The following is a 21,929-nucleotide window of genomic DNA, read 5'->3' on the forward strand; positions in this document are numbered from 1 at the left end:
GGGAGAGCACTTTCACTGAGGCGGAGATAATGGGCCCACACGGGGGCTCAGTCATGGCTGTGAGAACCAAGTTCAAGAACCACGGCATAATCCTTTTTTTATGAATGGGCCTAGATCTGCTCGACACTTTAATAAATCTGGCCACCCAGTAATTATTCGCGTTGTCACAGCTAAATAAGGCCCCCAGGGCTGGCACTTGCACCTTTTGGCCGGAATCATACATACGCGAGATACGGCCGAGTCTCGCAGGTGAAAACCCAGCTCTGGCGCCGGCACTCCGGAGCGGAGTGTGCAGCCACACAGCAATATATGGAGCTGTAAGCTCTGCTCCGGAGTGCCGGCGCCAGAGCTGGGTTTTCACCTGCGAAACTCGGCCGTATCTCGCATATGTGTGATCCCGGCCTAAGGGTACTTGTGGAAAGACCCATCTCCAGACCCTTTTGAAGGAACTACTCCAGAATTTGACCTATTGGCACCCCAACCCAGCTCTAAATTCTAAGGTAGCTAGAAATTTTCTCCAGGTTCTGGCGTAGATCCTGGTCATAATTACTTTCCTACTCTTTAGGAGAGTGGCCATTAAATTGGGGGAGCATCCTTTATCCCTCAATAACGACCTTTCAAATTCCACGCAGTCAGGTGAAGCCCCACCACTTATGGATGGATCCAAAACCGACATGGTCCTTAGCCATGAGAACCATGCCCTCCTGGGACAAAAAGGGGCAATTACTATAACCCTTGCCCTGTCTTCCCTGATCTTCCTCACCAGTAGAGGCAAAAGGGCCAAGGGGGAAAGGTATAACTCAGGTTGAAGTCCCACTTTATCAAGAAGGCATCTACCACTAGAGATTTCTCTGGGGTCGAGAGAACAGAACAGTTTCACGTTTCTGTTTTTCTTGGTGGCAAAGATGTCTACGTCCAGCCGTCCCCACATCCGCACAATCTGGTCGAAGATGGCACTTTTCAGCATGCATTCTCACTGTCTTAGTAGGTGGTGGTTCAAAAAATCTGCCCTGATGTTGTCCTTTTCTCTTATGTGCAGCACTGTCAAAGACAGAAAATGCTCCTCTGCTATGTGAAATAGCCACTCTTGTCACTTCCATTAGAGGTCTGGATTGAGTTCCACCCTGGTGGTTGATGTAGGCCACCAAAACCTGATAGTCAGAGAGCATCCTTACATGATGACCCCGCATGTATATAAGGAGCCCTTTAACTGTCAGTTCTACTGTCGTTAGCTCCTTCAAGTCAGATGAACTCTCTAACTGTTGATCCCATAGGCCTTGGACTACAGCCTCCCCCATATGTGCTCCCCAACTAGTAGGGCTAGCGTCCGTGTTGATCACCCGGGTTATGCGATTTTCCAAGGGAACCCCCCTGGACACGTTATCCCGGTCTAACCACCACCTCAGGGAACGTATAGAAGCCGGTGACCAGATCAGTAGTTCCTGCAGGTACCCCATAAGGGCCTATCATTAACTAACATGTCCCACTGTAAGGCTCTTCTATGAAACTGCGCTTACCGGACTGCCGGGATGCAGGAGGTTAGCGAACCCAATAGGGACATAGCCCGCCTAAGGGACATAGTGGGATTGTTTGATGCTCTCAAAACTTGGTGCCGAAGATGAATCAACTTATCAAGCGGTAGACAACACTCCTGCCTCTCTGAGTCCAGAATGAGCCCCAGAAACTGCTGCACCTTTAAGGGTTGTAGCCGAGATTTTTTTAATGATCAGTAGCCACCCCAAGCGCTCCAGAGAGAACATCATCCTCTCTACCTGAAATAAGCAATGATCTGCAGACCTGCCTACAATAAGAAAGTCGTCCAGGTAGGGAATAATCAGGGCGTTGGTTTCACGCAAGTGGGCAGGACCTCGGCAACTACCTTTGTAAAAACACGAGGGGCAACAAGATCACAGGGGAGAGCTCTAAACTGGAAATGACTAACATCGTCCGCCATGACTACCGCCGCCCTGAGGAACCGCTGATGATCTGCGTGAATAGGAACGTGGTAGTACGTATCTTTTCGTTTTCAAAAATTAGTTTTATTGCCGAACCAATCGATTCCATCTTGAACGGGCACACTACCAATAACCCATTTAGAGCTCTAAGATTAATGATAGTCCTGATGGAGCCATCCGGTTTCCGAACCAGAAAGAGGGGAGAGTAGAATCCTCTACTCCTCTCCGACCCCGGAACCTCCACCAGGACCTCCTTATGACATAGCTCCAGGACCTCTGCCTCTAGAGCAGCCTGTTCTGAGAGGGATGACCGGGAAGGGGTTACCATGAATTTGTCCTGCGGAATAGCAGAAAATTCCAATCTCAGCCCTGATGATATTAGGCTATGCACCCAGTTGCTATTGGTAATCCGTGACCAGGCTGGGTAGAAGGCAGACAGTCTACCCCCTACGGGGGCCGCTAGTCATTGGGACGGTTTTGTACGCTCTCGCGATGAGCCTCCAAACATGAACCCCTTACCTCTTTTCTTCCTCTCATCCCACTTGGCTCGGTCTTGGCTTCCTAAGACTGAACATTCTTCTACTGAATGGACGCCAATAGGAAGGGGTCAACAAGCTGGGGAATTTCTTTTTATCATCCCCTGCCTTCTCCAGAAGCTCATCCAGGACCAGTCCAAAGAGGTATTCCCCTTCACATGGAATTGAACGAAATCTGGACCTGGCATGAATATCCCCCAGCCAATACTTTAGCCATAATGCTCTCCGAACTGTGTTAGAGAGGCCCGCTGATCTAGCTGCCATCCTGACTGAATCCACCGAGGCATCACACAAAAACCCTGAATCACCGGTAAGGCACTTACAATAGTCTCACAAGAGGCTCCCCTTTCAACTGACTCTCTAGTTGGTCCAGCCAGACCATCATTGACCTAGCCGTAAAAGTGGATGCCACAGCTGGTCTCAGGGATCCTGCCGACATCTCCCATGCCCCCTTAAGGAATGTGTCTGCCTTCTTATCCAGAGGGTCCTTCAGGGTCCCCAGGTCCTCAAAGGGCAATGAGGATTTTTTTTGATACCTTGGCCACTGCTGCATCAAGTTTCGGGGCATTATCCCAATTATCTACTACAGGAGTCCCATTTTTCTGGCCTCTTCCACTCCCAGTGTACCAGAGACTGGATTTTTTAATTTAAGGAGAAAGACCTGCGCTTCCTCTGGTCTACTCCCCCAAACACGACATCCTGAACAGAACGTTCCAGCCTGGACCCTACTACCCCCATAGTGCCCCTGACCGCTTTCACTAACTTGTCCACGCGGTCTAAGGGGAAACAGAGGCGGCTGAAGTCCTCATCCGAAGAGGAGGAAGACGAAGGAGATGAGCAGGAGGAGTCCTCATTTCTCATATAGTCAACAGAGGAGTCCGAATCTGGAAAGCTTGTTTTACATCCTTTCCCCTTCCTCTTGGAACTCTCTCCCTGGGAAAGGGACTTCATGGACTCCCTCACTTCCACTCTAAAAATCTCCTTCAGGCTTGCAGCAAAGTTAGGCATCTCTTCTGCTACCTTTGGGAGGCAGCAAGCATAAGTCAATGTACCCTACCCTAGCGGCTGTTGGATTTCCCCCCCATCGCGGTGAAGCCTCACCATCTGCTGGACACACAAGGCTGACACAATCTTTTCGGACAAAAGTCCGGCAGGGAGCATCTGCAAAGGGCATATTCCTTGTGTCTTGACTTCCTTGTACATTTCTTTCCCTGGCAGGACAGGAAAAATAAGAGGAAGACTGCATCACCGAGTGATTCACAAAGATCACTTACCAGCGTTGCAGTAAGTTGGTACCGGATTACGAGGGGGACACATCTCAGCCGACGCTGCTGACTCGTCCACTCTGGAGGAGCTCCTGCGGCTGGACCGACCACTTGCCTAAGCCTTGCCATTACCCGTATTGTCACAGGTTTTTTGCCGAGCAGTAGGGGGCTTCTGAACAGTATCTCTGTGCTACAGTGCAGGGTCCTCCTGCGGCTCACTTACTTCCATTATGACAAATGGACTCAGAAGCACTGGTGCCTGTGCAGTATCCATCTTTATGCATGCCTCCCCCAGGATATTTCTGGGTCTGCAGGTCCTGGCCCGGGCGCCTCTTCCTCCCCCAGAACTGTCACGTCCCCCAGGGTGACGTGCCGCCCTGTCTCCCACAGGTTACAGAGACCCCGGCTACCGCCCTGGACCAGCGTGCCCACGACCCCGGCCGCAGCCCCAACGGCTCTGCTGCGCGCGACCACGGCGCCATTATCCCACTGAGCAGGACGGCACCCGGCACGTATCCCCGGCCTCGCCCCCCCTCCGACATGTCGAAATGGCGACCCAAGCACCATCACAGAGGATGTCGCCAGCGTCAGAGGGCCCGTCCGGGAAGCATCACCAGTCGAATCCCTGGCCCGCCCCGGCCGCATCACCTGGCATGCCTTCGGACGCAGCCGGTACCTGGAACACCCAAAGCCCCAGCAGCACGCCAGGCAGCGCCACACAGGGAATCACACAGAATCTAAAGGGGCACACTTACCTTCTTCCAGCGCTGGCCTTCCGGAGTCTGTAATTCTCCGGACACTGCCCCAACCTGCCCGCTCACTGCCGTGTGGTCCACCCTGGCACTTCCAGGGACCCCGAACTGGCCAAGGCAGGGGGGGGGGGGTGGGCGGCTCTGCTGCCTGAACAGACTGTGTGGGTCTGGGATTCAACGGATCCTGTTCCTGAAGGGCGGATCGACTTTCTCGTGGTGCTGTCATGAGAGACCGAATAAAAGTGCAAATCCACAATAGTTTTTTTCATTTTCTTTTTTTAAAATTTATTTAATATTCTCCAGGTCAGTAAGATTACACAGATACCAAACATGTATTTGTTAGGTCTTTTATTTTTTATTTAAGAGTAAAAAATAAAAAAAAAAAATCAAATTTGTAAAGAAAGAATTTTTTTGCTTTTGTCACCATTTTGCAAGACCAGTAACATTTTCTTTTTACAGGATTTGGATCACCTCTTACTGCAATTTTGCCATGGTAAAAAAAAATGTAATTCTGATGTTTTAATTTATTTTTTTTCGTTATGCTGTTTATCAATCCAATTTACAGTACATTATATTTTTGACAGATCTGACTTATGAATACAGTGATATCAAATATGCATTTTTTTATTTTTAATGGGGCAATATTGTCATTTTTAAAAACTTTTTTTCACTTTTCACGGAGTTTAAATAGCCCCCTTAAGAGACTTGAAGCTGCAATTGTTTGGATTGCTATTGCAATCCCACATGATGTGTGCAAGCCCACATCAAAGGCAGGGACATGCATGTGCATCAAAAGTTGTGAAGGGGTTAAAAGGATTCGCCCAATGCTGTTCAATTTCGCATAGGGAGGCAAGCGGCATCAATGACATCCTGCCTCCTAATCATTTTGGGATTCGCCTCTTGAAGTGAGTGGAGCTGGACAAAACCTTTAACCCCTTTCCGACGAAGGACGGACTCCCTCCCTTTCATGTGGGCTCCGGCGGTGAGCCCACATCTTTCCCAGGACATATCAGCTGTTTTGAACAGCTGACATGTGCCCGGAATAGCCGCGGGTGGAATCACGATCCACCCGCGGCTATTAATCCATTAAATGCCGCTGTCAAATGCTGACAGCGGCATTTAACTCATGCTGACGGCCATCGGGCTGGAAATCCACCCACCGATGACCCCCGTCACGTGATTGCGGGTCACTGGTTCACTGGCATGACAACCAGGGGTCTCCTGGACACCTCTATGGTTGTCACTGCCGGATTGCTATGAGCGCCACACGGCGCTCATAGCAAGTGAGAAATTCTACTACATAGAGACGATCTGAACATCGCCTCTATGTAGCAGGGCCAATCGGGTTGTGGCAGCTTCTAGTCAAAACGTCAGAATTACTTTTTTTTTTGGTCACCGTGAAATTTGCATTAAAATGCGATAACAGGCGAACAAAAGTTTATAACTGCATTAAACTGGTATCATTAAAATATCAGCTCAGCACGCAAAAAAAAATACCTCACCCAACCAGTGATAATGAAAAATGGAGAAGCTACGGGTATCAGAAAATGGCACAATTTTATTTATTTTTTTTAACAAAGTTTGGAATTTTTTTCACCACTTAGATAAAAAAGAACCTAGACATGTTTGGCGTCTATGAACTCGTAATGACCTGGAGAATCATAATGGCAGGTCAGTTTTAGCATTTAGTGAACCTAGTAAAAAAAAGCCAAACAAAAAACAAGTGTGGGACTGCACTTTTTTTGCAATTTCACCGCACTTGGAATTGTTTTCCTGTTTTCAAGTACACAACATGGTAAAACCAATGGTGTTATTCAAAAGTACAACTTGTCTCGCAAAAAATAAGCCCTCACATGGCCATATTGACCAAAAAATGTATGGCTCTGGGAATAAGGGGAGCAAAAACAGGTATTTTTGTGTACTCACCGTAAAATCCTTTTCTCAGAGCCACTCATTGGGGGACACAGGACCGTGGGTGTATGCTGTTGCCACTAGAAGGCTAACACCAAGTTAATAGAAAAAAAGTTAGCTCCTCCTCTGCAATATACACCCTCCTGCTGGCTCCAAGAGAACCAGTTCAGTGCAAAAGCAGTAGGAGAACAATAACATATAAGAGTACAACATGTCAAACTAAGAAAAACATCAGCCATTAGGCTAACAGGGTGGGTGCTGTGTCCACCAATGAGTGGCTCGGAGCAAAGGATTTTACAGTGAGTACACAAAAATCCCTGTATCTCCTTCGCCTCATTGGAGGACACAGGACCGTAGGACGTCCCAAAGCAATGGGTGGGAAAACAACAGAAAACATCAGGCTTCACTTAACAACTGCCCAGATGTGCGCCAAAGCAGCTTGCAGAATTCTTCTGCCCAGCCCGGCATCAGCCAGAGCTTTAGCATGAACATTATAGTGCTTGGAGAAAGTATGTAGGCTGGACAAAGTCACGGTTTTACAGACCTGCTTCGCAGTCGCCTGTTGCCGAATGGCCCAGGAAGCACCCACTGACCAAGTGGAGTGTGCCCTGATCCCCGCTGGGATAGGCTTACCTCTGATGTGGTAGGACTCCTGAATGGTGGAATGAATCTGCCTAGCTATCGTGGCCTTTGAAGCGGCTAGACCCTTCCTGTGACCCTCAGGAAGCACAAACAAAGAATCCGACCTTCGGAAGGACGCAGTCCTCGAGACGTACCTTCTCAGAGCTGACTACATCCAGAGCATGGAGAGTTTTTTCCATCCTGTGGACTGGAATTGGACAAAATGAAGGAAGAACAATGTCCTCGTTAAGGTGGAAGGATGAGATAACCTTGGGCAAAAAGGATGGGGACGGCCTAAGGACAACCTTGTCCTGATGGAAAATAAGGAAAGGAGCTCGACAGGACAGAGCAGCCAGCTCCGAAACCCGCCTGATTGATGTAATTGCAACGAGAAAGGCAACTTTCCAGGACAGAAAGGTGAGCAAAATGTCCTGAAGCGGTTAAAAAGGAGCTTCTTGTAGGACTCCCAGGACTAAGTTAAGGGTCTAAAGGCATGCGATGGGGAAGGGGGAGCACAAGTGTAACCCCCTGAATGAACATCTTCACATGAGGTTTTGTCGCAATCCTACGTTGGAATAAGACTGATAAGGCGGATATCTGGCCCTTGAGCGAGCTGAGCACCAGGTCTGAATCCAGACCGATCTGTAGGAAGTCCAAAATGGTAGGAATAGAGAAGATGAGGGGAAGATATCGACGAAACAGTTTTCCAGGTACGATGATAAATGCGTACCAATGCAGGCTTACGAGCACTGATCATTGTGGACACGACCGGTGTCAAAATACCAGCCTTGGTCAGAATCCAGGATTCAACGGCCAAGCCGTTAAACACAGTGCCGCTGAGCTCTGGTGGTAAATCGGTCCCTGGGAGAGCAGATCTGGATGATCCGGCAGTCGCCAAGGTACGTCAACGACAAGGCGCTCCAATTCTGGGAACCACACCCGGTGTGGCCAATTCGGAGCGACCAGGATCACTGAAACTCCTTCCGCCTTGATCTTCCTGATGACTCTCGGAAAAAGCTGCAGTGGGGGGAAAAACGTACGGAAGACGGAACTGGTGCCATGGAAGAACCAGAGCATCCACTCCTATGGCTCTCTTGGATCTAGAGACCGAGCTATGGATCTGGCGACCTTGGCGTTCAGTCTGGACGCCATCAGATCCACATCAGTGGTCCCCCAATGAAGACCGAGGCGAGACCCTGACGGCTGAGGAAGTTTGCCACCCAGTTTTCCACGCCTGGTATATGCACTGCTGAGATTACGGAGTGGTTCCTCTCTGCCCATCGGAGAATGCGAGTTACCTCGCACATGGCTGCCCTGCTGCGGGTACCTCCTTGATGGTTGATGTATGCCACAGCCGTGGCGCTGTCCGATTGAATTCGGATGGGGTGACCCGCTAGGAGATAATGAAACTGCAGTAGCGCTAGCCATATCGCTCGGATTTCCAAGATATTGACTGGAAGATTCGATTCCTGAGAAGACCAGCAGCCCTGAGTAGTGTGGTGACGAAAAACTGCTCCCCAGCCCAGAATACTGGCATCGGTAGTCACCACTGGCCATTGAACCGGGAGAAAGGACTTCCCCTGGTTGAGGGAAGAACTCAATGTCCACCATCTGAGAGTCTGCCTGACCCGAAGGGATAGACGACACCGACATTCGAGGGAGAAAAGGTTCCTGTCCCAAGCCGCTAGAAGAGCATGCTGTAGGGGACGGAGGTGCATCTGTGCGAAAGGAACCGCCTCCATTGCTGCCACCATTTTCTCCAGTACCCTGATCGCAAAGAGGATGGAATGAGGGGATGACTGAGAAAGTGCGCGGGCTCCTTGCTGAAAGGCTAGGACCGTGTCTTGAGAGGGAATCATCAACCCTCGGGAGGATTCCAGGGTCATACCTAAAAAGGATATCTGCTGGGCTGGAAAGGGGGAAGACTTGGCTAAGTTTATCAGCCAACTCAGACGAGAAAGAGTATCGCAAGTGATATGAATGAACTCCGTTAAATCGTGGAAAGACGGACCCTTGACTAGGAGGTCATCCAGATAGGGTAGAAGGACCACTTCCCACAGAGTGCAGGATGAACATGACAGCTGCCATGACCTTTGTGAAAACCCCGAGAGCAGTAGCGAGGCCGAAGGGCAAAGCAGTGTATTGAAAGTGCTGATCGCGAATAGCAAAACGCAGGAACTTTTGGTGGGGAGGAGGAGGGGGGAAAAAAAAAAAAAAAAAAAAAATCGACATGGATGCTAGAAACTCCCCTTTTTCCATTGAGGTGATGACCGAACGCAGAGACTCCATGCAGAAATGACGGACCTTCACTAACTTGTTTAGAAGTTTGAGGTCTAGTTTGGGTCTCACTTTTCCGTCCTTTCTGCGGACAACGAACAGGTTGGAGTAGAATTCCTCAAACTATTCGTTTTCCTGAACCGGGACAATGACGCCATCATGGCGTAAAGAGTCTATGGCTTGGGAAAGAGTATTTGCACATGATGCTGGCAGTCAGGAAGGAAAGAAACGAGCCAGGGGACAAGAAGAAAAATCTATTTTGTATCCGGAAGAAACCAGGTCTCTGACCCATTCGTGGTGAACGACTGAAAGCCAGACCTGGAAAAACAGAAGCAGGAGACCGCTTACCCTGCTGGTGTCGACCAGATAACCCCATGAGTCATTGGGTGGAAAATCTCTAGGACCTAGATCCCTTTGTTCCAGACTGTTTGGGCCGACCCGTCCATTGCTGATTGGACCTATATAGGATGTCTGGGGTCCTCTGTTCCGGCGTGGAGAGCGTCCTGATCCTGGAGAGATAGTGGACCAAACCGGATTGGCGCAAAAGATCGGAAACGGATTTGTTGTTGACGCCAAAAAGGACGCCTAAGCCTCTGCGGGGAAGAAACTTTCTCTTTTCTCCAGTAGCATCCGAGATAAGCTGATCCACCTTCTCTCCAAACAAAGCCCACTCTGGTAAGGAAGAAATTTCAGAGACTTTTTTGATGCAGAATCCGCCTTCCATTCTTTAAGCCATAAAGATCCTCTGATCATGATGGCCTTTGCCGACGATATAGCCGCACAGTTGGCCGCATCCAAAGAAGCATGTACCAGGTAACCTGCCTGAGAAATTTGGCAAGCCAGCTTAGCTGCCTCCGGAGGAAGATTACTGCCCTGAATGGAATTAGCCAAGGTCTCTGACCAGGAAGCCATTGCTTTAGCTACCCACGCTGCAGCGAAGGAAGAACATAGAGCCGCACCTGAGACCTCGCAGAACGAGCCAAATTTTCTATCTGGTGGTCTGTGAGATTTTTAATAGATGATCCGTCTGGCAGGGATGCAGGGATAGAAGGGTTTTGGATGCCAGGTGAGAGACTGGCGGGTCTAGTACAGCAGACTTGGTCCAATCTTTTCTCAGATCGGCTGAGAAACGGTACTTCGCCTCAAGCATTTTTTGTCCTGTAAAGCGCTTATTCAGTCGCTCCCTGTGCCGGTTAACTATATCCCGACACTCCGGGTGGATGGCGAATGTTCTATGAGGACGCTTAGCTTTTTTGAAGCACACAGCGTGATCTGGCACAGAGCCGGAGTATTGAACAACCTTCAGAGTTTGGTTGACAGCCTCAATCAGAAAATCAAGTATCCTCTGAAAGTCTGACGAATCCGGATCTAAGGAGACTTCCGATTCATACTCCGAATAGAGTTCGCTACCAACGTCTGGAGAGGGAGAACGAGAAATGGAGCTCGTGGACGTAATGACACGTGATTGTACAGGAGACGTACTATGTATCCGTTTCCTAGACGCTTGTAGGTTTCTAACATGTGTGCGGCCCCTGGTAGCCGACTGTTCCCGTGTAGGGGAGGGTTCCTCTGCGTCAGACGTGCGAATGCCACGATCCCTAGAAGGAACACTGAAGGATGCAAGCGCTTTGGCCAGAGAAGTCATAGATTGCGACAAAGACGAGACCCACTCAGGGGGACTAAGAACACTGGGCTCAGTGTCAGCAGGGGCTCCTGAGTGCATTTGGGGTCACAGGCTTTGCAGAGTGGTAAACTGAGCTTTTGGAAATGCGGACTGGGAAGAGTTAAATGAAGTGAAAAAGACTGTAAGAGTTTTAAAGGGACTTTTTAGGTGCCTGAGGCTGGGACATGATGTACTCCTATGTGCCCCCTTCATCAGGGTTCTCACAGAGGATAGGATATTGAAAGAGAGAGAGAGAGCGCTAATGGCAGCGCTCCTTACCCGGGTACTGTGTCCCAGCCGGAGTCCCTGTCAGCTTGCGACAGGGTGTAGGTAGATGGCCGACGAGATTTCATGGGCGCCTCTCGTTCAGAGCGAGAAGCGCCAAAAAAGTGGGCGGGGCAGCCAAATGCTTCATAGCGGGGGCGGAGCTTCAGCCTGTACAAGGCCAAAGCCGGGGACTAAATTTATGCCCAGTCCCGAAAAACGGAACCCCCCTTCCCCCAGAAAAGTCTGCTGCCTGTGCCCGGACTGCTCAGAGCCCCCCTTCTCAGCACTTACCTGGAGAGGCTGGAGATGTCCTTCGGACGATGCTGCAGGTACCTTCGCTGAAGTGCAGGTACCTCCGCTGTGTAGCTGTTGTCGCTGGCTATTTGGACGATGCAGGGATAAGGATAAAAACCCTCAATCCACTATCCCTTTCATAGGGAGATGGAGAGGGACCATCCGCCTCCTTGCTTCATCCACTAGACAGTGGTGGAGCAGTGGGGGCTGCACGGACGCCAAAACGGAGGGTGCCTCTGTGTATCCAAGGAGTTCAATCCTGGTGAACAGGGCTGGTTGTCCGGCATTAGGTCAGGCTGCAGAAGAGGGTATATAGAGGCGACACTCCATCTGTTCGTCTGTTGATGGTGCGGGGAGATCGGTGCCCTTTAAGAGACCCGTCGCCCCTAAAAATCAGCCCAGGCATGGCATCCCACGTAGCAGGAGAGGATACGTGGAGGCGACACTCTCAGTGTTCACCTGTTGTTGGTTCGTCCCTTTGTCCAGGTAAAAATTCTTTAAGAATTAAAAATTTAAATTTACAATAAAAAAAGTTTTGGGTCTGAATAGCTGACCTGTGTGCCTCATATGGACACTAAGCAAGAACTGGTTCTCTAGGAGCCAGCAGGAGGGTGTACACTGCAGAGGAGGAGCTAACTGTCTATTAACTTAGTGTCAGTCTCCTAGTGGCAACAGCATAAACCCACAGTCCTGTGTCCCCCAATGAGGCGAAGGAGAAAATGAAAATGCAAAACCAAAAATACCTCTGGCTGTTAAGGGGTTAAGGAATGGATAATAATTAATCTAAGATACAAAATTCTTGTCTTTGTTGCCAGGATCTCCCAGTGGTCCCCCCTTTATATCCTATCCATATCAGGAGACTGTGCTGTGACTGTGCGGAACTGCCTTTGCTCACCTCCTTGTGATGTTTTTTTGTTGAGGGTGGTCTTCTTTGATAGCGTTTTCATAGTGACTTTCTTATTTGAAATTCTGCTGCGGACTTTTTCCTTTGAGTAAAGAATATTACGTTAATATAAATCTGAGTGCAGTAAGACGGCCGCATAATACTGAACCAAGTGTACAGTATAAGTGGGAGAGATTGTGGTCATTATTCTGTGGATGATGCAGCACATTATCTGCACCACGGTAATACCAGTCCATCCGGTAATAATGAAAAGCAAAGTGACCCTAATCTCCTTCGAGTAGAGAGGGAGCCTGCAATTACCATATTTTTCTGACCATAAGGGAGCCTGCAATTACCATATTTTTCTGACCATAAGACGCACGTTTTTTCCTCCAAATTTGGGAGGAAAGTGTGGGTGCGTCTTATGGTACGGATGTAGCATGTGGGGAGGGGGGCAGCAGTGAGTGGGATCACACTGTTATCCCACTTCAGGATGTCCCTGCTGCCTGGAATCAGTGCTGGGGAAACCATGTGGTCCCAATGATTAAGTGCAGTGAATATTCATTAGCTACTCCCTCCCACCTATCAGCTGAGCAGTGAGCCAGAGAGGCAAATGAATACTGCACTTAAGCAGGGACACACATGGCTTCCCCAGCGCTGATTCCTGCAGCAGCTGGGGAGATCCATGTGTCTGGGGGAGAGGAGGCAGCAGCAGCAGGGTCTGGGGGAGAGGAGATCGCTGTACCTTCCTGGGCTGGAGCGGAGTGCTGTGCAGTGTGCACAAGGAGGACCTGTGATGATGTCAGAAGTGGGCGGGCTGGAGCATCACATGGCAGCCAGCACAGAGCCCTCCCTCTTCTTGACATCATCACAGGTCCTTCAGACTCCCCACTAGAATCTGCTGGCTTCCATTACCTGTGCTGTGGAAAGGCAACAAGAGGGAGGGCTCTGTGTGCAGTCATGGGATGCATTTACCTCACCACAGTGTGGCTGGCTGCCACAATTAAGAGGTTAGTCTTTCCAAAACACAATAAAGCACTCTGCCACTTCTTTAGTGAACTATAACTCCCAGCATGTCACAGGATCTGCAGGACATGCTGGGAGTTATAGTTCTCCCATTGGATTTTAAAGCAGCACTCCAGTGTTATTTTGCAGTGCTGGAGTGGTGCTTTAAATAGATGGCTATGAAAAAGATCGTCAGATCAAAACGCGTTGCCGTATAGCCCCTCATGTGCAGGGGCACCCACCCGGAGGGAGTTTGGTTATTCCATGTCTGTGGATTTTATCGTTTTTGGAATCTAATAAAAATTACTGAATTTTAGGAGCTGGATCTCAATCCCTTTTTTTGTCTTTAAATAGAAGCCCTGTGCCCCCATTCTTATACTCACCCTCCAGCATCTTCATATAGTACTGTATAGACAGCACACTGGTCCCGCAGCTTCCAACATAATAACATACTATTATATATAATAACACCAAATATAATAGTATGTTATTAAATATTTTAACACATTTTTTTTGCTTCAAATATTTTTTTCCCTATTTTCCACCTCTAAAACCTGGGTGCGCCTTATAGTCCGGTGCGTCTTATAGTCCGAAAAATACGGTAAGTAACATCTTACCGAGTATACGCAAATCAGCCTTAACCCCTTCATGACCCAGCCTATTTTGACCTTAAAGACCTTGCCGTTTTTTGCAATTCTGACCAGTGTCCCTTTATGAGGTAATAACTCAGGAACGCTTCAATGGATCCTAGCGGTTCTGAGATTGTTTTTTCGTGACATATTGGGCTTCATGTTAGTGGTAAATTTAGGTCAATAAATTCTGCGTTTATTTGTGATAAAAAAACGGAAATTTGGCAAAAATTTTGAAAATTTCGCAATTTTCACATTTTGAATTTTTATTCTGTTAAAACAGAGATATGTGACACAAAATAGTTAATAAATAACATTTCCCACATGTCTACTTTACGTCAGCACAATTTTGGAAACAAAATTTTTTTTTGTTAGGAAGTTATAAGGGTTAAAATTTGACCAGCGATTTGTCATTTTTACAACGAAATTTACAAAACCATTTTTTTAGGGACCACCTCACATTTGAAGTCAGTTTGAGGGGTCTATATGGCTGAAAATACCCAAAAGTGACACCATTCTAAAAACTGCACCCCTCAAGGTACTCAAAACCACATTCAAGAAGTTTATTAACCCTTCAGGTGCTTCACAGCAGCAGAAGCAACATGGAAGGAAAAAATGAACATTTAACTTTTTAGTCACAAAAATTATCTTTTAGCAACAATTTTTTTATTTTCCCAATGGTGAAAGGAGAAACTGAACCACGAAAGTTGTTGTCCAATTTGTCCTGAGTACGCTGATACCTCATATGTGGGGGTAAACCACTGTTTGGGCGCACGGCAGGGCTTGGAAGGGAAGGAGCGCCATTTGACTTTTTTAATCAAAAATTGGCTCCACTCTTTAGCGGACACCATGTCACGTTTGGAGAGCCCCCGTGTGCCTAAAAATTGGAGCTCCCCCACAAGTGACCCCATTTTGGAAACCAGACGCCCCAAGGAACTTATCTAGATGCATAGTGAGCACTTTGAACCCCCAGGTGCTTCACAAATTGATCCGTAAAAATGAAAAAGTACTTTTTTTTCACAAAAAAATTCTTTTCGCCTCAATTTTTTCATTTTCACATGGGCAACAGGATAAAATGGATCCTAAAATGTGTTGGGCAATTTCTCCTGAGTACACCAATACCTCACATGTGGGGGTAAACCACTGTTTGGGCACATGGTAAGGCTCGGAAGGGAAGGAGCGCCATTTGACTTTTTGAATGAAAAATTATTTCCATCGTTAGCGGACACCATGTCGCGTTTGGATAGCTCCTGTGTGCCTAAACATTGGCGCTCCCCCACAAGTGACCCCATTTTGGAAACTAGACCCCCCAAGGAACTTATTTAGATGCCTAGTGGGCACTTTAAACCCTCAGGTGCTTCACAAATTGATCTGTAAAAATGAAAAAGTACTTTTTTTTCACAAAAAAATTCTTTTCGCCTCAATTTTTTCATTTTCACATGGGCAGTAGGATAAAATGGATCATAAAATTTGTTGGGCAATTTCTCCCGAGTACGTCGATACCTCATATGTGGGGGTAAACCACTGTTTGGGCACTCGGCAGGGCTCGGAAGGGAAGGCGCGCCATTTGACTTTTTGAATGGAAAATTAGCTCCAATTGTTAGCGGACACCATGTCGCGTTTGGAGAGCCCCTGTGTGCCTAAACATTGGAGCTCCCCCACAAGTGACCCCATGTTGGAAACTAGACCCCCCAAGGAACTTATCTAGATGCATATTGAGCACTTTAAACCCCCAGGTGCTTCACAGAAGTTTATAACGCAGAGCCATGAAAATAAAAAATAATTTTTCTTTCCTCAAAAATGATTTTTTAGCCTGGAATTTCCTATTTTGCCAAGGATAATAGGAGAAATTGGACCCCAAATATTGTTGTCCAGTTTGTCCTGAGTACGCTGATACCCCATATGTGGGGGTAAACCACTGTTTGGGCGCACGGCAGGGCTCGGAAGGGATGGCACGCCATTTGGCTTTTTAAATGGAAAATTAGCTCCAATCATTAGCGGACACCATGTCACGTTTGGAGAGCCCCTGTGTGCCTAAACATTGGAGATCCCCCAGAAATGACACCATTTTGGAAACTAGACCCCCAAAGGAACTTATCTAGATGTGTGGTGAGCACTTTGAACCCCCAAGTGCTTCATAGAAGTTTATAATGCAGAGCCGTGAAAATAATAAATACGTTTTCTTTCCTCAAAAATAATTATTTAGCCCAGAATTTTTTATTTTCCCAAGGGTTACAGGAGAAATTGGACCCCAAAAGTTGTTGTCCAGTTTCTCCTGAGTACGCTGATACCCCATGAGTGGGGGTAAACCACTGTTTGGAAACACGTCGGGGCTCAGAAGGGAAGTAGTGACTTTTGAAATGCAGACTTTGATGGAATGGTCTGCGGGTGTCACGTTGCGTTTGCAGAGCCCCTGGTGTGCCTAAACAGTAGAAACCCCCACAAGTGACCCCATTTTAGAAACTAGACCCCCCAAGGAACTTATCTAGATATGTGGTGAGCACTTTGAACCCCCAAGTGCTTCACAGACGTTTACAACGCAGAGCCGTGAAAATAAAAAATCATTTTTCTTTCCTCAAAAATTGTTTTAGCAAGCATTTTTTTAGATTCACAAGGGTAACAGGAGAAATTGGACCCCAGTAATTGTTGCGCAGTTTGTCCTGAGTATGCTGGTACCCTGTTATGACCCCAATGGCGAGGGTCTCAGAGGAACGTGGAAGTCTGCAAGATACAAAAATCCAGCTCATAGGGCAGTGGTAACTGGGTTGACCATATATCTACTCCTAACGCCAACACTAGAAGTAGCCGGGGGTCATACCTACGTTGATCCTAGATGACTCGCGCCAGCCGGAGAATCTAAATACCCCTAGTAGAGGAAAACAAAGACCTCTCTTGCCTCCAGAGAAAGGGACCCCAAAGCAGGATAGAAGCCCCCCACAAATAATAACGGTGAGGTAAGAGGAAATGACAAACACAGAAATGAACCAGGTTTAGCACAGAGAGGCCCGCTAACTAATAGCAGAATATAGAAAGGTAACTTATATGGTCAACAAAAAACCCTATCAAAAATCCACACTGGAAATTCAAGAACCCCCGAACCGTCTAACGGTCCGGGGGGAGAACACCAGCGCCCTAGAGCTTCCAGCAAAAGTCAGGATACAGATTAGGAACAAGCTGGACAAAAATACAAAACCAAAAACAAAAAGCAAAAAGCAAAGTAAATGACTTAGCTGAAAAACCGGACCAGGATCAGTAGACAAGAGCACAGCAGATTAGCTCTGATAACTACGTTGCCAGGCATAGAACTGAGTGTCCAGGGAGCTTATAAAGCAACGCCCCTAACTAACGACCCAGGTGCGGATAAAAGGAAAGACAGAAAAACCAGAGTCAAAAAACTAGTAACCACTAGAGGGAGCCAAAAAGCAAATTCACAACAGTACCCCCCCCTTAGTGAGGGGTCACCGAACCCTCACCACGACCACCAGGGCGATCAGGATGAGCGGCATGAAAGGCACGAACTAAATCGGCCGCATGAACATCAGAGGCGACCACCCAGGAATTATCCTCCTGACCATAGCCCTTCCACTTGACCAGGTACTGAAGTCTTCGCCTGGAGAGGCGAGAATCCAAGATCTTCTCCACCACGTACTCCAACTCGCCCTCAACCAACACCGGAGCAGGAGGCTCAGCAGAAGGAACTACAGGCACAACGTACCGCCGCAACAAGGACCTATGAAATACATTGTGAATAGCAAACGACACAGGAAGATCCAGACGAAAAGATACAGGATTAAGGATTTCCAATATCTTGTAAGGACCAATAAAACGAGGTTTAAATTTGGGAGAGGAGACCTTCATAGGAACAAAGCGGGAAGAAAGCCATACCAAATCCCCAACGCGTAGTCGGGGACCCACACCGCGGCGGCGGTTGGCAAAGCGCTGAGCCCTCTCCTGTGACAACTTCAAGTTGTCCACCACATGATTCCAGATCCGCTGCAACCTATCCACCACAGAATCCACCCCAGGACAGTCAGAAGACTCCACATGACCTGAAGAAAAGCGAGGATGGAAACCAGTGTTGCAGAAAAAAGGCGAAACCAAGGTGGCGGAACTAGCCCGATTATTAAGGGCAAACTCAGCCAACGGCAAGAATGTCACCCAATCGTCCTGATCAGCAGAGACAAAACACCTCAAATAAGCCTCCAAAGTCTGATTGGTTCGCTCCGTCTGTCCATTAGTCTGAGGATGGAAAGCAGAGGAAAACGACAAATCAATGCCCATCCTACTACAAAAGGATCGCCAGAACCTGGAAACGAACTGGGATCCTCTATCTGACACAATATTCTCAGGGATGCCGTGCAAACGAACCACGTTCTGGAAAAACACAGGAACCAGATCGGAAGAGGAAGGCAGCTTAGGCAAAGGAACCAAATGGACCATCTTGGAGAAGCGATCACATATCACCCAGATAACAGACATGCCCTGAGATAGCGGAAGATCAGAAATGAAATCCATGGAGATATGTGTCCAAGGTCTCTTCGGGACAGGCAAGGGCAAGAGCAACCCGCTGGCACGAGAACAGCAAGGCTTAGCTCTAGCACAAGTCCCACAGGACTGCACAAATGACCGCACATCCCTTGACAAAGAAGGCCACCAAAAGGACCTGGCCACCAGATCTCTGGTGCCAAAAATTCCCGGGTGACCTGCCAACACCGAGGAATGAACCTCGGAAATGACTCTGCTGGTCCACTTATCCGGAACAAACAGTCTGTCAGGTGGACAAGACTCAGGCCTATCAGCTTGAAATCTCTGCAACACACGTCGCAGATCCGGAGAAATAGCTGATAAGATAACTCCATCCTTAAGAATACCAACAGGATCAGCGACTCCAGGAGCATCAGGCACAAAGCTCCTAGAAAGAGCATCGGCCTTCACATTCTTTGAACCTGGTAAATACGAGACAACAAAATCAAAGCGGGAGAAAAACAATGACCAGCGGGCCTGTCTCGGATTAAGGCGTTTAGCAGACTCGAGATACATCAGATTTTTGTGATCAGTCAAGACCACCACACGATGCTTAGCACCCTCGAGCCAATGACGCCACTCCTCAAATGCCCACTTCATGGCCAACAACTCCCGATTGCCCACATCATAATTTCGCTCGGCAGGCGAAAACTTCCTAGAGAAAAAGGCACAAGGTTTCATAACAGAGCAACCAGGGCCTCTCTGCGACAAAACGGCCCCTGCTCCAATCTCCGAAGCATCCACCTCAACCTGAAAGGGAAGTGAGACATCGGGCTGGCACAAAACAGGCGCCGAAGTAAACCGGCGTTTCAACTCCTGGAAAGCCTCCACGGCAGCAGGAGCCCAGTTAGCTACATCGGAGCCCTTCTTGGTCATATCCGTCAAAGGTTTCACAACGCTAGAAAAATTAGCGATAAAACGACGGTAGAAGTTAGCGAAACCCAAGAACTTCTGAAGACTCTTAACTGACGAGGGCTGAGTCCAATCAAGAATAGCTCGGACCTTGACCGGGTCCATCTCCACAGCAGAAGGGGAAAAAATAAACCCCAAAAAGGGAACCTTCTGTACACCAAAGAGACACTTTGAGCCTTTGACAAACAAAGAATTATCACGCAAAATTTTAAAGACCAACCTGACCTGCTCCACATGCGAGTCCCAATCATCAGAAAAAACCAAAATATCATCCAGATAAACGATCAAAAATTTATCCAGATACTTCCGGAAAATGTCATGCATAAAGGACTGAAAAACTGAAGGCGCATTGGAGAGCCCAAAAGGCATCACCAAGTACTCAAAATGACCTTCGGGCGTATTGAATGCGGTTTTCCATTCATCACCTTGCTTAATGCGCACAAGGTTGTACGCACCACGAAGGTCTATCTTGGTGAACCACTTGGCACCTTTAATTCGGGCAAACAAGTCAGACAACAGCGGCAGAGGATACTGAAATTTGACAGTGATCTTATTTAAAAGCCGATAATCAATACAAGGCCTCAAAGATCCGTCCTTCTTAGCCACAAAAAAGAATCCTGCACCAAGAGGGGAAGAAGACGGACGAATATGTCCTTTCTCCAAAGACTCCTTGATATACGAACGCATAGCGGTATGTTCAGGTACCGACAGATTAAAGAGTCTTCCCTTAGGAAATTTACTGCCTGGAATCAAATCTATAGCACAGTCACAGTCCCTATGAGGAGGCAATGCACTGGACCTGGACTCGCTAAAGACATCCTGATAATCAGACAAATACTCCGGAACTTCCGAAGGCGTAGAAGAAGCAATAGACACAGGCAGGATATCCCCATGAATACCACGACAGCCCCAACTAGAAACTGACATAGCCTTCCAGTCCAGGACGGGATTATGGGTCTGTAACCATGGCAGCCCTAAAACAACCAAATCATGCATTTTATGTAAAACAAGAAAACGTATCACCTCGCGGTGTTCAGGAGTCATGCACATGGTAACCTGTGTCCAATACTGCGGTTTATTTGCTGCCAATGGCGTAGCATCAATACCCCTAAGAGGAATAGGATTTTCTAATGGTTCAAGAGTAAAACCGCAGCGCTTAGCAAATGACAGATCCATAAGACTCAGGGCAGCACCTGAATCTACAAACGCCATGACAGGATAAGACGACAGTGAGCAAATCAAAGTTACAGACAGAATAAATTTAGGTTGCAAATTTCCAGCGGTGACCGGACCAACAACCTTAGCTATACGTTTAGAGCATGCTGAGATAACATGTGTAGAATCACCACAGTAGTAGCACAAGCCATTCCGGCGTCTATGAATTTTCCGCTCATTTCTGGTCAGGATTCTATCACATTGCATTAAATCAGGTGTCTGTTCAGACAACACCATGAGGGAATTTGCGGTTTTTCTATCACATTGCACCGAATTAGGTGTCTGTTCAGACAACACCATGAGGGAATTTGCGGTCTTGCGCTCCCGCAATCGCCGGTCAATTTGAATAGCCAGTGCCATAGCATCATTCAGACCTGTGGGAATGGGAAAACCCACCATAACATCTTTAATGGCATCAGAAAGACCATTTCTAAAATTAGCGGCCAGTGCACAGTCGTTCCAATGTGTCAGCACGGACCATTTCCGAAATTTTTGGCAATACACTTCAGCCTCGTCCTGCCCCTGAGACATAGCCAGCAGGGCCTTTTCTGCCTGAATCTCAAGATTGGGTTCCTCATAAAGTAAACCGAGCGCCAGAAAAAACGCATCAATATCAGCCAATGCCGGATCTCCTGGCGCCAGCGAAAAAGCCCAATCTTGAGGGTCACCCCGTAAGAACGAAATAACAATTTTTACTTGCTGAGCGGAGTCTCCAGATGAACAGGGTCTCAGGGACAAAAACAATTTACAATTATTCTTGAAATTCCTAAACTTAAACCTGTCTCCGGAAAACAGTTCAGGAATCGGTATCTTAGGTTCTGACCCAGGACTTCTGATAACATAATCTTGTAAGCCCTGCACACGAGTAGCCAGCTGGTCCACACTTGTAATCAAGGTCTGGACATTCATGTCTGCAGCAAGCATAAGCCACTCTGAGGTAAAGGGGATGAAGAAAAAAAAAAAAAAAAAAAAAAAAAATGAGAGAGGAGAAAAAAAAAACTCAGAATCTTCTTTCTTATAATCCCTCTTTTGCAATGCATTAAACATTTAATATAGGCCTGGCAAACTGTTATGACCCCAATGGCGAGGGTCTCAGAGGAACGTGGAAGTCTGCAAGATACAAAAATCCAGCTCATAGGGCAGTGGTAACTGGGTTGACCATATATCTACTCCTAACGCCAACACTAGAAGTAGCCGGGGGTCATACCTACGTTGATCCT

General features: G+C 47.7%; 1 protein-coding gene across 2 annotated transcripts in view; it reads right to left on the reverse strand.

Moving 5' to 3' along the window:
• Positions 1–21,929, reverse strand: part of MIS18BP1 (MIS18 binding protein 1) — a 197,536-nt gene that overhangs the window by 60,830 nt on the left and 114,777 nt on the right. For both annotated transcript variants that reach the window (XM_069734982.1, XM_069734973.1), the window contains one exon: positions 12,437–12,527. In XM_069734982.1, coding sequence (XP_069591083.1) covers positions 12,437–12,527 — 91 coding nt within the window. The remainder of the gene's footprint in view (positions 1–12,436; positions 12,528–21,929) is intronic.

This window comes from Ranitomeya imitator, chromosome 1 (genome assembly GCF_032444005.1).
Source record: "Ranitomeya imitator isolate aRanImi1 chromosome 1, aRanImi1.pri, whole genome shotgun sequence".
Lineage (NCBI taxonomy): Eukaryota > Metazoa > Chordata > Amphibia > Anura > Dendrobatidae > Ranitomeya > Ranitomeya imitator.